The 15,703-nt window shown below is 38.8% G+C and overlaps 1 protein-coding gene across 1 annotated transcript in view; it reads right to left on the bottom strand.

The window, feature by feature from the left end:
- Positions 1-14,641, bottom strand: part of DHX15 (DEAH-box helicase 15) — a 54,602-nt gene extending 39,961 nt beyond the window's left edge. Inside the window, exons 1-3 of the mRNA XM_014855878.3 lie at positions 14,370-14,641; positions 7,644-8,079; positions 2,467-2,660 (exon numbers count right to left, since the gene is read on the bottom strand). Of these exons, the coding sequence (XP_014711364.1) occupies positions 2,467-2,660; positions 7,644-8,079; positions 14,370-14,440 (701 nt within the window). The 5' untranslated portion in view covers positions 14,441-14,641. The remainder of the gene's footprint in view (positions 1-2,466; positions 2,661-7,643; positions 8,080-14,369) is intronic.
- Positions 14,642-15,703: the final 1,062 nt, after the last annotated feature.

The following is a 15,703-nucleotide window of genomic DNA, read 5'->3' as shown; positions in this document are numbered from 1 at the left end:
ACTCGGACCAGGTAGCTATTTAAGACTAGTCTAACAGAGTGTGCACTAATTTATGCTAGATCCAATCCTCCGAAAACAGCACAATATTAGACCTAGAGACTAGAATTTATGCACCTGTTCCAAACACCGATGGAACTATATTTGAAAGCTTAATCTGTATACAGACGATTTAAAGATACACTAATTTAGCTAAAGTAGTCTCAAACTTATTTAACTAGTAAACAAGTATTTGTTTACAGCTAACAATCAATCAGGAAGTATCAATGTGGTTAAATTCTGAGTCCCTGAGGCAGAATCTTCAGAAGTTAGTCCTCTTTATCATTCTTCTGTGGTGAAAATTAAAGGCTTCTTCTGGCTACACAATGGATGGAGTCATTTTATTTCCATATGTGAAAGTAGCTAATGGAGGGTACCAACAGTTATCTGATGTATTCACTCTTCCTACTCAATTAACTGTGTAACTGATCCTCATTAAGTTAAGGCTTTAGCTGTTTTTTAACATCTGGGTTCTCAAGAAATGAGTTGATAGATGACTACACAAGACGTATTTAGGGACTCATAAAACACTGCGTTTAATAAAGCATTCCCATTAGTCAAAACTACCACTAGCCTCATAGTATTAAATAGGATTAAACATCACTTAAATATAACACTAGGTTGGCTTCTAGCTCTTCAAAAGATTCTAGAAGAAATCCCAATAAGCTTACCCTGTCTGGAGTAAGATTTTTAAAACAAGTTGTTATAGCCTCTGGAAACCATTCCACAAGAAAACATGACAATGCCAAAAATAATTTCACTTTGAGCTACTAAATCTATTTATGTTGCTTATCACTCCCTATTAATGGAACCAAAATCTTTCACAAACATCTTTTGAAAGCCTACCACTTCCTCCTACATACACATACACACACACACACACACTCTCTCTGCCCCAACAGTGCATATAACTTTCTCATCTCCCAATTTCCAAATTCTGTTCTCTCTGCTCAACTGTAGTTTACCAAGAAAAATTTAATGCATAATGAATCAAATGGCAGAATATTATTCCTCCTAAATGAGTAAAATCTGTCCTTCATTAAATCTTCAAGTCCTTGACATTATCTGCATTTTAAAGTAGTATAAAATGGCAAGTTATGATTTTGTTTATGTAATTGTTTTATCAATTACAACATAACTATAAGTGATCAATAATGTGATTATCATTAAAGGATTTATTCAATGAAAATTAAGAGTTAAGCCAAAAACATGTCTTATAAAGTCATAAAGACAAGCTGACTTAAATATTTAAGTCCAACTGCTATTAAAAATGATACTGAATTCATTTATCTAAAGTTCTAATAAAATACAATATTTATCAAAAAACTAGAAAAAACTGACATGAAACCTGGAGAGTGACTGGATATTTTAAGGAAATTTTTTAAGTTGTGATATCATAGTTATATTTTAAGAAGACTTCTCTTTGAGACTTTGAAATATTTACAGATAAAATTATACGTCCAGGATTTGCTTTAAATAATATAGGACAAGGAAAAGGTTCAGATATGGATGAAACAAGACTGGCCATAGTTGAAGATGCACAAATACATGGGAGTTCATTATACTATTCTACTTCTGAATACACTTGAAAATTTCTATAAAACACATGGCTTTCACACATAACACTGTATAAATCTATCTCTGCCATCAAAGACTCATGTCACTGCCCATGTAACATTCTGTTCCAAAATCATCTAAAATTAAAAACAAATTCAGGGAGAAGATTTCATCACAACAAAGAAATCATTGGTTTTTTTAATGATTTAAATGTCACATATACAGAATAAACAGAAGCAACAAAAGGATAAGATTTTCAAAAGAATTACCATCAGGCAACACATATAGCACTACTTCTGCAGAATGCAAGGATAAGACAAAGATTAAAAAACTAGGAAAGTTAAATAAAATGTTAGAAAGAAGCTCAATATGGGAGTCAATCACATGCACAACTATAATGAAGAGGAACAAGGACTCCAAGGAGGAGACTCTTTAAGAGTATATTACAGAACAAAAGATTCCTTCTTTTAGCTCATAACATATGCATGGTAACAGCTGTATAATTAACAGTAAAAGCCCTTTCCCCCAAATAAACCAGGTGCCATCCCACATATCCTTCTTTTCTGAAAGTAACTGCGTTTTACTAAGCTTTATCGCTTTAACTTTCCTATCACATTTAAATGATAGAACATTTCACCTAAGATACAGCACCAAGGAACTGAAAGCTGACCTTTGAACTTCAGTTTCCACTGAATAGCTATACATATCGATATCAAGAAAAAGAATCCATACTAAAGTCACCCAGTAACTCTCAGGTCTACTCCAGACTACTCTAAATTTGGAGGACTTGAGGCTCCATTAGCAAAGTCTCCTATTCTAGGGACAGAAAACTAAAAGCAAAGAAAGTGTCCATTTTTTAAAGAAAGTACTTACTTAAGAATGGTTTTTGCACTACTGCAGTCTTCAAATCGAATGGAGTAACCAACTTCCTGGCCCAACATCACATCCATTTCATCAGCAACTCTCTGAGCCACACTCATTGCAGCCACTCTCCTGGGTTGGGTACAGGCAACTCCTCTCTTGGGTCCTGGTAATGATCGCATGTACTCCACACACCACTGTGGAATCTATCAAATAATTTCACATTTAAATTAATTCTACCCTGCCTGCACATCAAGTATATGTCACATAAAGTGTTTTATCTCATTCCAATAATTTAAAACAAAATTAAATTAGGCACACTACAAATTATTATTTATGACTCAAACTTATAACAGCACGAGCTTTCCAAGTCAAAGAGTCATAGATAACACTGATATGACATAATTGTATTCCTGAGTGGGCTAGATCCACTGAGGCTTTGCCGAATACGCTATACAGTGCGAACCGTTCCATCATTTAGCATTTCTCTATGCAATGGGGTAAAAAAAATCCAACTCATGAAAAATTCTACTTTATAACAAATGTTAGTCTCCAAATATATTTTAAGAAACTATAACATAAATTCCTATACACTTGGACTTAACAAAATGCAGGTAAAAGTAGAAATCATGTCCCCTTGTAGTTATAAAGCTGTATCTTTTAATTCAATTCCAATTTGCTTTGTAAGACAAGAGACTCTTAACTCCTCCCCTCAGGAGAGGTATGCACAAGGGCAACACCTTAGATACCATCTTAAAAGTCAATGTTAGAGTAATGGCCAATCTCAAATTCAACAGAATCTAGAGAAGCAGCACATCCCTGAAGAAAGGACGGCAGCCAAGTAGGAAGGAAGAAAATAACACCAATAAGCACAAGTTGGTTGGCTGCTATGATGACAGTGCATTTTCTCCCCATTCTGTTATCAACAGAAGCTAATAGAGCCTCTAATTTCACAGTTCTTCTCCAGTCACTTACCTGGAAAAGAACCATGGGAAAAAATCTAAGTGTCCACTACATCAAAAGGGAATCCACTGCTAGAAGAAAGGCATGATGGGTCTCCATCACAGCCCCCAAAAGCCTCTCAGACTCTAATGCTACAGAAAATGCGTTTTGCTTTCATTTTTGTTTGTACAATGCTATCTGATGAAGAATATTGACTGCGGCATTATTACTACATTTTAGTTAGGTTACTTCTGCAATTTTGGGATAACCGTTGTCACCGACACAAATAGCCGAAAGGGGAGAAGGGTGATTATGCTGCTTCTCTAGGAAGGTAACAAGGATTCAAAATGAACAAAATTACTAAACTAAAATAGCAGGATCCCCTTGGGTCTATAAACCCAGAGAACAAAGTTTAAGTGGTTTTCCAGCAAAGCTTTATACATATCTTCATTTCAGCAAGGCTTTTACAAAGGCAAAATGTACTTAATTTAAAGGACCAAGCAAAAGGAAATTCAAAACATTCACTGGTCAATTAAAGCTATATAAAATTAATTCAGAATTCTCAAAGCAAAAATGTTCACAGATTTTTCAATGCACTCCAGTGAAAGGGATAGCTTACTCCCACTTTAAAAATAAGATATAAACAGTTTTGGCTAATTCAGCAGTTTTCGAACTTTTTATCTCAGGACCTGCTTATATTCGTAAAATAACCAAGGATGCGAAACAACTAAGACTTACTATATTAGGAAATTAAAACTGAAAAATTGTTAAAATATTAATTCCTAACGGTAAACACCCATTCTATGTTAACATAAACAACATTTTCTATGAAAAATAACTACATCTCCCAAATAAAAAAAATTTTCAGGAAGAAAAGTACGCTGTTTTACATTTTTCATATCTCTAATGTCTAGCTTAATAGACTATAGCTGGATTCTCTTATCTGTTTCTATTTTGAATGTGTCACAATATTTGTTTTGTTTGAAGTATACGAAGAAAATCCCAGGACCTTTGAAAGGTTTTCAGGGACTTTCAAGGGTTCCCAGACAGTATTCGGAGAATGGCTCAGTCAATGCATCTATTCACATTTCTAAGAACAGCATTAAGGGAAACAGGTCCTGAAACATGCTAATCCCTGGCTTGTTCGAGTTAGGGATAAGTTCTAAAACTACTCCTTCCCTTCAGGTTCTACCCTTCCTCCATTTGAGACCATCTTCCAAAAACTGATCCTAAATCCTCTAGTCTTCTTGTTCTATACATTATCCTGGGTGATCTTATTTATTCTCCTGACTTCTAACACTACCTATAATAAATCAATGTCAATCCTAACTCTAGATCCCATCCCCAACCTAGTGGTCATTTCTACTTGAAGAATAAATATTTTATTGGTATCTCAAATTCGACAAGTTCAAAACCAAAACCATTTCTCACCTTCCTTGAAATACTTAATTCCTCCCCATGTCCCTTACTCAGTTATAATAACATCATAACTCCAATCTATCCTTTATCCTCCTTTTTACCACCCTACAGAGTCAAACTTTTGTTACAACCTCCCACCTAGTCTGTCATCAACATTCTCACTAGACAGGACATTTCTGTAAAAATTCTTTGTCATTCCCCTCCAATTAAAAAGCTCTGATGACTCCCCAATCTAATTAGAAAGGTCTGTATTAAAGACCTGCTGTTCCAGCCTCACCCGTCCTACCTAACTCTTCATACACACCCTTTACTCTGGTCAGGGCATACAATGCTTTCCCTTCTCCAAAATTTGTGCCCTTGCTCACGCTGTCTGTCCCTTTTGGCTGAACTAGTTTCAGTTTCTCACATATGCGTGTAAGCACATGCATACCAAGCTGCAACGTAAAATATATTTACTGAGTCTCAGTCAAAAATTAAAGTCATTAGGGGGCCGGCCCCGTGGCCGAGTGGCTGGGTTCGCATGCTCCGCTTCGCTGGCTCAGGGTTCAGATCCTGGGCGCCGACATGGCACCGCTCGTTAGGCCATGCTGAGGCGGCGTCCCCCATCCCACAACTACAAGGACCCACAACTAAAATATACAACTGTGTACTGAGGGGATTTGGGGAGGAAAAAAAAAAAGAAGATTGGCAACAGTTGTTAGCTCAGGTGCCAATCTTAAGAAAAAAAAAATTAAAGTCATTACTTTAGATTTTACTTGGGGGATTTCATTTTCTGACAGGCACAAAAAGATAAGCAAAAATATGGCTAACTACTGTTAATGGTTTTGAGTCAAAGTTTAGTAAGAGTCTGCCAAAAAGCATTTGAGCGAAATTCACTATTTAAACTGTTCCGTTTCCCTTTAAATCCCCGAAATGCCCAGCAATCCTAAGTATCCAAGTATTTTAAGTATCCAAAAAAAGAAAGGCGAAATATTAATCCAAGCAATCACGAGCCTCTTATTTTGAGGTGACTTGACCTTCTTCTACACTAAGTGCTACTAAATAAACTCATCTCTGAAATAAGGTTAACCATATACAACCACAGAATAGCAGTATGAAATATATCTAACTTGGGCTATGAAACAAAAGAACAAAGTTTTAAATACTGAGCCCAATTAAATCCATAACTATGTAACCTAAGGCAACCCACTAAACTTCTCTAAGATTCTCATTAAATCTAAGCCTCATTTTGCTCATTAGTAAAATGGTGATTAGCAACTTCCTTGCAAGGTTGTTAAAAAACTTCAATGAGATAATACATAATACAAAGTACACAGTGCCTGGCTTTCCCCAACTGCTAATTAAATGGGTGCTGTTAATATTACACAAACTGGACAAACTATTTGAAATATTAAAAATACTATGATATTAAGAAATTTAGAGTTATATCTTTTCATGTATTTAATTCTCTAAATTTCCATAAGATGATGATAAACCAACAGTTTAAGTTCCTACATTAACACTAAGTTTTCCCTCACTAAAAGTTGTACTAAGGCTCAGTCTCTAACAAAAGTTTATTATTTTGGTTGCTATTGTAGCCTTCAAAATGTCTCCATGAAATATTCAAATTTATAGACTTGTAGCATAAGTAACAAAAAAAGGGTACGTAACTTAAAAAAAAGGATAACTTGTATATGCAGTTCGCTCAATTGTAAACATGTATCACAGGGACATAAACACGGAAAACAGGCCCACAGGTGAAACAATATACTATTTCTGCACAGTAAGATGAGTAATCATTAAATTCACTTCAACAGTTTCCTGAATTTTCCAAATTTTCCTACAATGGCCAGGGACTGCCACTTTTGTAATCTCTATGAAATTTTTAACTGATGGGTCAGGCTCAAGCACATGAAAATATGGTTAACCTCACTCATAACAAGAAAATGCAAACTAAAAATTACACTGAAGTACCATTTTTCATCTATCAGATTTGTAAAAATTTAAGTTCACAGTAGATTCTAATGGTTTCCCACATATGCTCTCATACCTGCTCATGGAAGGGTAAACTGATTATGTTCCCTGTGGAAGGCTATTTGCTGTGTATATCATGATTACAAACAATTCTGACCCAGGAACGTCTATTTCTAAGAATTTACCCTACAGACATACTTGCGTATGCAAAACAACCATTAGAAGCAGCCTAGATATCTATAACAAGCACCTAGTAAATAATGGCTCATCCATGTTTGAAAAATATCCTAAATATACTACTAACGAGACACGAACATTTAGTTCTGTGTGTGTGTGTGTGTGTGTGTGTGTGTGTGTGTGTGTGTGTATAGGGTGTAACTAGATGGATGGAGATCAGGGATAAAGAGATTTTACTATAAGCCTTTAAGCTCTTTCAACTTTATAAGGAAAGATAATATTCACATGGTTCAAAACAAATGCAAAAAAATCAAAAAAGCAAAACAAAGAAACGAACAAGAATGACAAAAACCACTCCAATAGTTCACATCTCTCCATCCAAGCACTGGAAAACAAATTTTGTACCCCTAAATCTATACTACCCCGGAGTCAAAGTGAGCGAGAGAGGACCACCCTGCCATACTTACCGTAATAAAACTGGAAAAAACAGCACTGCTATTTCCCCATACAGACTCAGGAAGATATGTACTCCCTACAGTATTCCTACTCTCTAAATCACTTAGAAGTACTAAAGATCAAAGCAGATATTCTTTAAGATGTTCTACGAAACAATGGCAATGATCACCAGGATCAAATTAAGCAACATTTAGTAAACTTAAACATTAATAAAATATGTACCATGGTATACAATAACTCACCTGTGTTGTTTTACCAGACCCAGTCTCACCAACCAGTACAAAGGACTGATGTCTAACTAGGATATCTGTAAACCTATCCTTGTATTCCCAAACAGGGAGCTGAAGCCGCTTCTTTAGAATATCATAGTATCGAGGAGTATGGGGTAAGTTGGTAAATGGATTAATGCACTGTGGAAGTGATGTGTGTCCTGCATGTCCAGTGTGTGTTGAATGAGCAGAATGTGTTGAATGTGTTGAATGTGCCGAGTGGGTTGAGTGAGCTGAATGAGAAGCTTTTAGAGGTGGTAATCCAGCACTGATAAGCATAGCATTTGTAGAAGCTCGCAATTCCTTCTCTTTTTCTTTCTCCCTCTCCCGTTCTCTATCTCCTCTATCACGTTCTCGGTCTCGATCTTTAGATCGATCTTCACGATCCCGGTCACGATCTCGATCCTTCCTAAAAATAAAAATTTAGAATTCAGATTCTGAACTTTATGCAAAATGTTCATGGCAGTGTTACAGTCACAAAGAAAATAAATGTCCAACAACCAAATGAATAAACTGATACAAAACTCGATGAATTATATTAAGTATCAGAAATAATGAAAAAGAATTTAAAATTAAGGATTTGCCATGTCTCACCCATAAACATCTTTCCCTTCCTTGATGAAGCCTCAAATTCTGTTAGGGGACAGTCTCTTTCCACAACCTTTAGCCATCAGCTAAGATAACACAAGAACTAAGACTTCTGCAGGTAAAATCCCTTCCTACTTAGACATTAAAAGTTAAAGACTGAGTGCAGGTGGCGAAAAGGTAGGGTCAAATCAGGCCAAGAGGACAGCATCACAATCTTTCCCAGATTCTCCTTCAAGTTATATGAAAGGTATTTTTTGCACTCAAAGTATAATCAAAATTTAGTAAAAACACTGCTACTGGACACAAAGAAAACTGCACCTCACATTAGCTACAATAATACAAATATAAATATGAGTTCAAGGATTTTAGGTGAGTTTGTTTTCTTTCTTTTTTTTTTTTTTTGAGGAAGATCAACCCTGAGCTAACTACTGCCAATCTTCCTCTTTTTGTTGATGAAGACTGGCCCTGAGCTAACATCCATGCCCATCTTCCTCTATTTTATACATGGGATGCCTGCCACAGCATGGCTTTTGCCAAGTGGTGCCATGTCCGCACCCGGAATCCGAACCAGCAAATCCCAGGCCGCCGAGAAGTGCGAACTTAACTGCTGCGTCACCGGGCTGGCCGAGTTTGTTTTCTTAAGTTACATTTTCCAACACTTTCTCAATTTTGTTCAATTAGCATATACTGCTCTATGATAAGAAAAACTGTAACTAAAACACTTTTTATTCTTTTGTTTCCATTGTTTACTCTTGCATGATAGCTTTAATAACAATAGTAAACATTGAAGTACTTTGTTAAACCTATGTACACTTTAGGCAATCATAAAGTGAAATACAGCCAATTAAAAACAAGTGTCACTGAATACTATTAAGTCATTTAAAATATTTAAATTATCCAGGTGATCACTATATTAAACTTATATCAATTTTAAATAGTCAATTCTAATATCTACTTCCAGTTACTAGAGATGATCTCTAATTGAATAGTAATTTTAAATAATCTATACTTATTCATTCTACTAGTCCAGTTTACTTCAGACCAAGTCCTATAGCAGACAAACTTGCGACAAGATGTTTGGATCCAGATTTGAAATAGTGAGGGAACATGGAGCTATGACACAAGCCACTAAATATGTCACTGTTCCTTATTCATAACAAACACGACATCCAAATTTCCCATGCCCCAGTTATCAGTAGCCGAGTAGGAAAAACCAGTCATTCTCTCTAACAGCACATCAGCTGGGCAACAGTAACTCTCCTTGGTAGAATACAGCTAAAAGGCAAAACCCCAGCATGAGCTGGCAATGGTTCCTCAATTACAGAAATGGTAAGGTGATCAATTATATTTGATCTTGTCCTTCCCAAAGTGTATAATTCTATTCCATAGGAATTTATTTAAAGATGAGAGAAAAGTCTTATTACACACATACACTTTTCATATATATATTCTTCTCATAAATATATAATCACTTTTCATGTATGTATACACAAAATACATGAAAAGTGATTCTCCCTTCTCCCATCCCAATGTTCACATTCTATGGAATCACAGGACATACAAGCTAAGACTGAAGCCTCTCATCCCATCTGCCATAAAGACAAAGTAAATCAAAGAGAAAAAGAACCCAAAGGATAACCTAATAAACAGACAAGATTAGCTTTCACAATTCAAAACTAAACCTTCCTGGCTTATCTTTGAAATATGCCGTCAACCATCCTTTCTTTGCCTCTCTTATTCCGCCTCTGGTCGAAGGTTCTCATTAATTAAAAATGTATACTGCCCCAAAACGTGAATTAGAAACAGTTTATAACACGGTACGTAGAAACGTGCCGAGCAAAGTGACAATTACTGTAGGCACAAATGGTTCAAAGATGAAACACCTTAAAGATCATGGAACATAAAAGAACCCTTAAAAAACATCTGGTCTAAATAAAAAGGACTCACATTTCTAGTTCTCACTCTACTGTGGCAGGCAGGGGGTGGGGGTGGGGGTTCAGACAACAAAGTTTAATGAACTTCTACATTACTAGCACAGTACCAGGTACTTAACATACGGACCTAACCTTTCAAGAGTAACAAAATATGGAGAATGGAGAGTGATGAACAAAGTAAATCATATACCATTTTGCTTTGTTACAGTAATACTTACACTAACCAACTTGTTTTTCAAGGACCCGCTTCATCAGAAACTTCATTACCAAAAATAATTTCAGCATAGAAGGCATAAAATACATTCTGAGGACAATGATGAGCTGCTAACCAACAAAGGGGGTGACTGTGATATAAGAGTAAAAGGAGCACTAACATCAATAACAGTTGTGTAACCACTAGTAGGACATATGCCTCAATTTGCTACTCTGCAAAGCGTAAAAGTATTAATGAAATAGTCTCTTAGCTTAAAATAAGAAAACAACAGGCAGGACACAGAAGGCAAATTCAATCACCTCGAAATGTTGCCTATGATTCAAACTATCTACCTTTAATGGAAGAAGGGAAGATTAAAAATTAAAGGTCAGTTAAGGGGGGCTCAAACCCACTACTTTATAAATACAGACAGACTACTGTGCATATGCATGTTTTCTTTCTTAAACAAGTACTTTTATTATAAAGAAGTTTGTTAAAAAGATTTACTAATTGAGGTATAATGCCTAAAAAAAAACACCTGATTACCAAAGCAGTGCTTTATAATCACTTAGCCACAACACTGGGAGAGAGAGATGCAAGATGACACAGTTGTTGAGCACATGGTTCTGTACTCTGGCTCAATCCTGGCTCAGCACTCAAGCTAACTATATGACCAGTTATTTCTTTCCTCCTCTATAAAATGTGGCTATTCATATGTCTTGCGGGGTACTGCAAGCATTAAATGAGTTACTATATGTAATGTGCTTAAAGTAGTCCCTGGAACACAGCAAATGCCCAATATTGCCGATCATTAAAGTGGGTTCTTTTAAAATTTAAAACACTGTTAAAATTCTACATGGAATAACAGGAACAAGATACTACTAATCAAGACGTAAACTGGTCATCAAAATCAGAATATTTTAAATAAACATTGCTTTTTATCTGGCAATCTCGCTTGCAGGAACTTCTAAGGATATAAGTGTGCAAATATGTACATATAAAGATGTGCATCACACTTTTCACTTACAAAACAACTAAAACTGGGAAACTACCCAAACATCAATGAACAGAATATTGGTTAAATAAGTTATGATACCCCTTTACAGGGTGGAATACAATGCAGCCAATGAAAAGGGTAATGTACATCTATTCTATAGTTTGACATATTTCTGAGTGAATAAAAATGAAAGCACATTGAAATATCCACTGATAGTAATTATTATTGTTCACATTTGTGAATAAATAAATATGCAGAGATCTAAAAAAATGTTCCTCAAGGGATTAAGGATAGGAATAAAGATTTCAGGGAATTTTTTGCCTTTTCATCTTTGTGTATGGACATTTCGTGTGTTCCCTAGGGCAAGTTACATAACATCACCTACATCACAAGAATGTCGTGAAAATGTGCTTATATATATAAAGCACCTAGAACACTTCTGGGAGCACAGTATATTTTGAAAGTTTTTTCCATACTTCGCTAGTAAATTGTCTTTTTGGTAATAATTTTATACAGAAATTTTTGTGGGAGGATGGAAAAAGGAATATGGTCATTATGTAACAGAAACCTTTTACTTCCCTGCCTGACTCCCAAATTAAAACGTATCAGGAATAAATAAAGCCATATTGAGTGAAATCTCCCAATGAATTACCTTCCCCTCTCAGTATCGCAGAAACAGGACACCCGTGTTTGGCAGTGGAGATCAAAAGACTGACAAGCCTACTCTCTAAGAAAAAAATTACCTGCTAACTAGCAGGGCTTAAAAAAAAAATCTGCAAGACTGCATGGCAGTCAGCAAAAGTGACTTTTTAAATTATCAAATATGAAGGGAAAAAAACACAAGCACTAACAAACATTGTAAACCCAGTGCTAAAGAAAATCAGTTCTAAGAGAAATGACATTCAAGTGACACAGAAACGAATACAGAAACTTCCCTCCAGAACCTCAGAACTTGGGCTTTATTCCAAAGATGAACTCTCCTTCACTTACAGATAGATGCCATATAACATCCAAGAGAATCATAAGGTCACCGTCATAGACCTAAAAAGTCCACATTTTTACTCAGGATATCTGTTTTGCAAGAGATAGGGAGCAACCCCATATACATATTATGGGACCACTAATCTCTAAAAAGCAATTAAGTGGTGCACATACACACACACATTTACGAGTAAGTAAATTCATTCCCTCCCAGTATATTTTGTTCCAATCTGAACTCTTGTGAGAGACATCAGTTGCATCTTAGCCAGATGACAAGCAATTTATTTTTGCTTCACAGGAACCGAGAACCAAGTGTTCCCTACTTTAACAACCCATTATGAATGTCATTAAAATAGGCTGTAATGACTCTTAACTACAGTCATGGACTATGTGCTGTAATGGAAAAAGCAAGAGGCTAAGAGTGAAAATGAAAAGATCAAGGTTCTAGACCCAGCTGTAAACCGCGTAAGTTTGCGCAAGCCAACTTAACAACTCTGGGTCTCCATTTCTAAGTCATTTCCAGCTCCAACGAGTCTGTGACGTGTAGCTCAAATGAGCTAAAGTTTTGGGGAGGGAGAGGAGGCAGCCTAAAAAGAGAGAAAACTAACGTCTAACATTGTAAACTAAAAAACCTTACAAGATTAAAATGTTACATACTGCTGCTTTCCATACTCGCTACACGAGAAAGTATTAAAAAGTACATCCTATCCTGACTTATACTCCACTAACACTGAACAGATACCTGGAAATCAATCCAAAAGAAAGACTTCGGGTGAAGAGAAATTCATAAAGTTACACAGATGACTCGACACAGTGATTCTGTACGCGTACAACACACAATAAAATGATAACATTATGCAAAGCATTTAGATATTCAGACTTTTGTGTTTTTGCCTGACTTATCCAAATAAACTGTACCTCAGGAATGAAAACACACACCGGAGAAGAAATGATTTTGACGCAACTGCTAAAGCCAATTGTTGAATTCCCCTGTACCTTTAAGGAAACGCTAAGGGAAAGGAATCGGAAACACCACGAGTCTGTGTAAGTATTTCAACTCCCAAACAACCTCCCCCTCGGGCGCTATTTTGCCATAACTACTAAAAACGGTTTTGAAAAGGATCGTGTTTCAAAAGCTGCTTATGAAGGTGGGCCGGGGGGAGGGGTTGTAAAAAAAAAAAAACGAGAACTTATTGGAAAAAATGAATGCCTTCTAATGCCTATCCCAGAGATGTTCAGTAACCACTATTTTAGCCAAAGCAGGAAATAAAGGAGATGGCGGGAGCGTAGGCAGAGAGCGGAAGTTTGCCTAATATCGTCTTTGAAGTGTTTGAATGGACCGAGGCACGCGTTCTCCCGCCAATCTATAAACTCGGTGGCTCCAAACCAGCAGCTTCCAGCCCATTAGGTGTCCTCCACGTTTTCCTTTCTCCTGGCAGGCCCTCGACTCTCCCTTCCCCCGAAAATTCCCGCCACCCCCATGCCAGCCTACACGAGGATCCACGCGCGCCTCTCACTTTCCGCCCTCCGGCTCTCCGGTACCGGGCTCGCAGCCGCCCTCCAGGGCCCTCTCCCCCTCGGGCCGAGGAGTACCTGGTGCCCTTGGAAGTGAACACTCCCGCCGCGCCCTCCCCCACCCTGCTCCCCGGCTCCAGGCCTTACCCGGGAACCCAGGCCACGCGGTCCGCGGTTCCCTCCCGCCCGCTCCCCTTGAAGTGACTCCTGCTCGGTTCGGCCTGGGGAAGAGGCGGCCTCGTGGCCACGGCAGGCCTCTCCCCGCCTCCCGATTGGGCCGGGCGGCGGCCGCGCCACACATCCCGCGCCCTTGCCGAGCCGAACGTCCGGAGTGGCGCCGCTCTCCCCACGACCCGCCGCCAGCCAGCCGAGCCCAGAGGGAACAAAGGGTCGTGCTCCGGGGCCCGCTCGTCCAGGCCGGTCCTGGCCCGCTCCCCCCCGGGACCCCAACAAAGCCCGAGCCGCTGCCGCGTGCCCCCGGCCTGGCTTACCCATCGGTCCCCGCACGCTTCTTGCCGGAGGGGTAATCCTCCCCCAGGTCCAACCGGTGCCGCTTGGACATCCTCGGACTCTTCGAGCGGGCGGTTGTGAAGAAAGATACAAAGAGAAGCTGACGACTGTGTGGGCGCAGTCGCGGGCAGCTACTTAACTCTGGAGGACCCCTACCCCTCCCGCTACAACAGCTTACACCGTGCGGCCGGAACCAGGAGCTAAAATGGCGGCAGCGTCGAGGGCTGGGCCTGCGCGCGCGCTTCCGCAGCGTGCTCTGCGTGCATGCGTAGTGCGCGCGCACGCATCGGAGGAGGGAACTCCAACCCCGCCTGTGGCCTCTTTGGCTCGCCCTCCTTCCGCCCGGCGGGTGCGGGCGCTTTCTGCCGTCTGTGCGCCTGCTTCGTGGGGTGAGCCCTAATGGCCTCACACCCGTCTGATATAGGAAATTGAAAGGCGAGAAAGTCTAGCCCTGGTTAGGAAGTCCTATCCATCTGTATTACCCTGGCTTTAGGGGAATCTGAGACCCAGAGAGGTTGAGAAACGAATCAAGATCATACAGCTGATAAGGGACTGAGCCAGGATTGGAACCCAACTGTTTTGTAACTCCAGATCTTAGAACTTTCAGCCACTGACCAGACACTCTCAATTACAGTGAAGAAACAGGTGAGAAAAATCTCGAGATTTGCCATAATCCTTTTTGCCCTTATTTTACCCAACACGGACAACATGCGCTCAACATTGAGGTTTTTACTGGAATAGAAAAAATTGACAGTAAGTTTATAAAAAGCTTTTTTTTTTCTGTGTGCCTATTATAGGCTTTCACGGCATTGACCCTACCTCTGTCCTCATTCTTATAGTAACCCAGCAATGTGGACGCTGAGGCTGAGGGAGGTTAAGAAGCCACACAGCCATTAGGGCTGTCTCTAAAGCCATAGCAAAGTGAGGGGGTAAGATGACTCTTGACTTTTGTAGATCTCTCCCCCTAGAACTTATCTGCTTGCTCAGTTGCACGCATTCCCGGAAGAAATGCACAAGAAAAAGACCTATGGACCAACCCAAGCTCAGTGATCTATGTAGTTGGTGAAATGGCTGTTTGGATGCCCAGGAAGACCATGTTCAGGGTCTTATCGCATCCTCAGAACTGCAGTCGCTAAGATTAAATACAACTTTAATATTGCAACTGATAAAGAGGGTTTTTATTTTTTAACCAAAGCCACATTCCAAAGTCAGTGCAAAGAAAAGTGAATACCTTCACATAAAATATTCAGTACAGGGGCCAGCCCGGTGGCACAACGGTTAAGTTCGCAAGTTCGCTTCCTTGGCCCCGGGTTTG

The sequence above is a fragment of the Equus asinus genome, chromosome 3, assembly GCF_041296235.1.
Source record: "Equus asinus isolate D_3611 breed Donkey chromosome 3, EquAss-T2T_v2, whole genome shotgun sequence".
Lineage (NCBI taxonomy): Eukaryota > Metazoa > Chordata > Mammalia > Perissodactyla > Equidae > Equus > Equus asinus.
The sequence above is the reverse complement of the archived record's forward strand: the minus strand, read 5'-3'. Positions and strand labels throughout refer to the sequence as shown.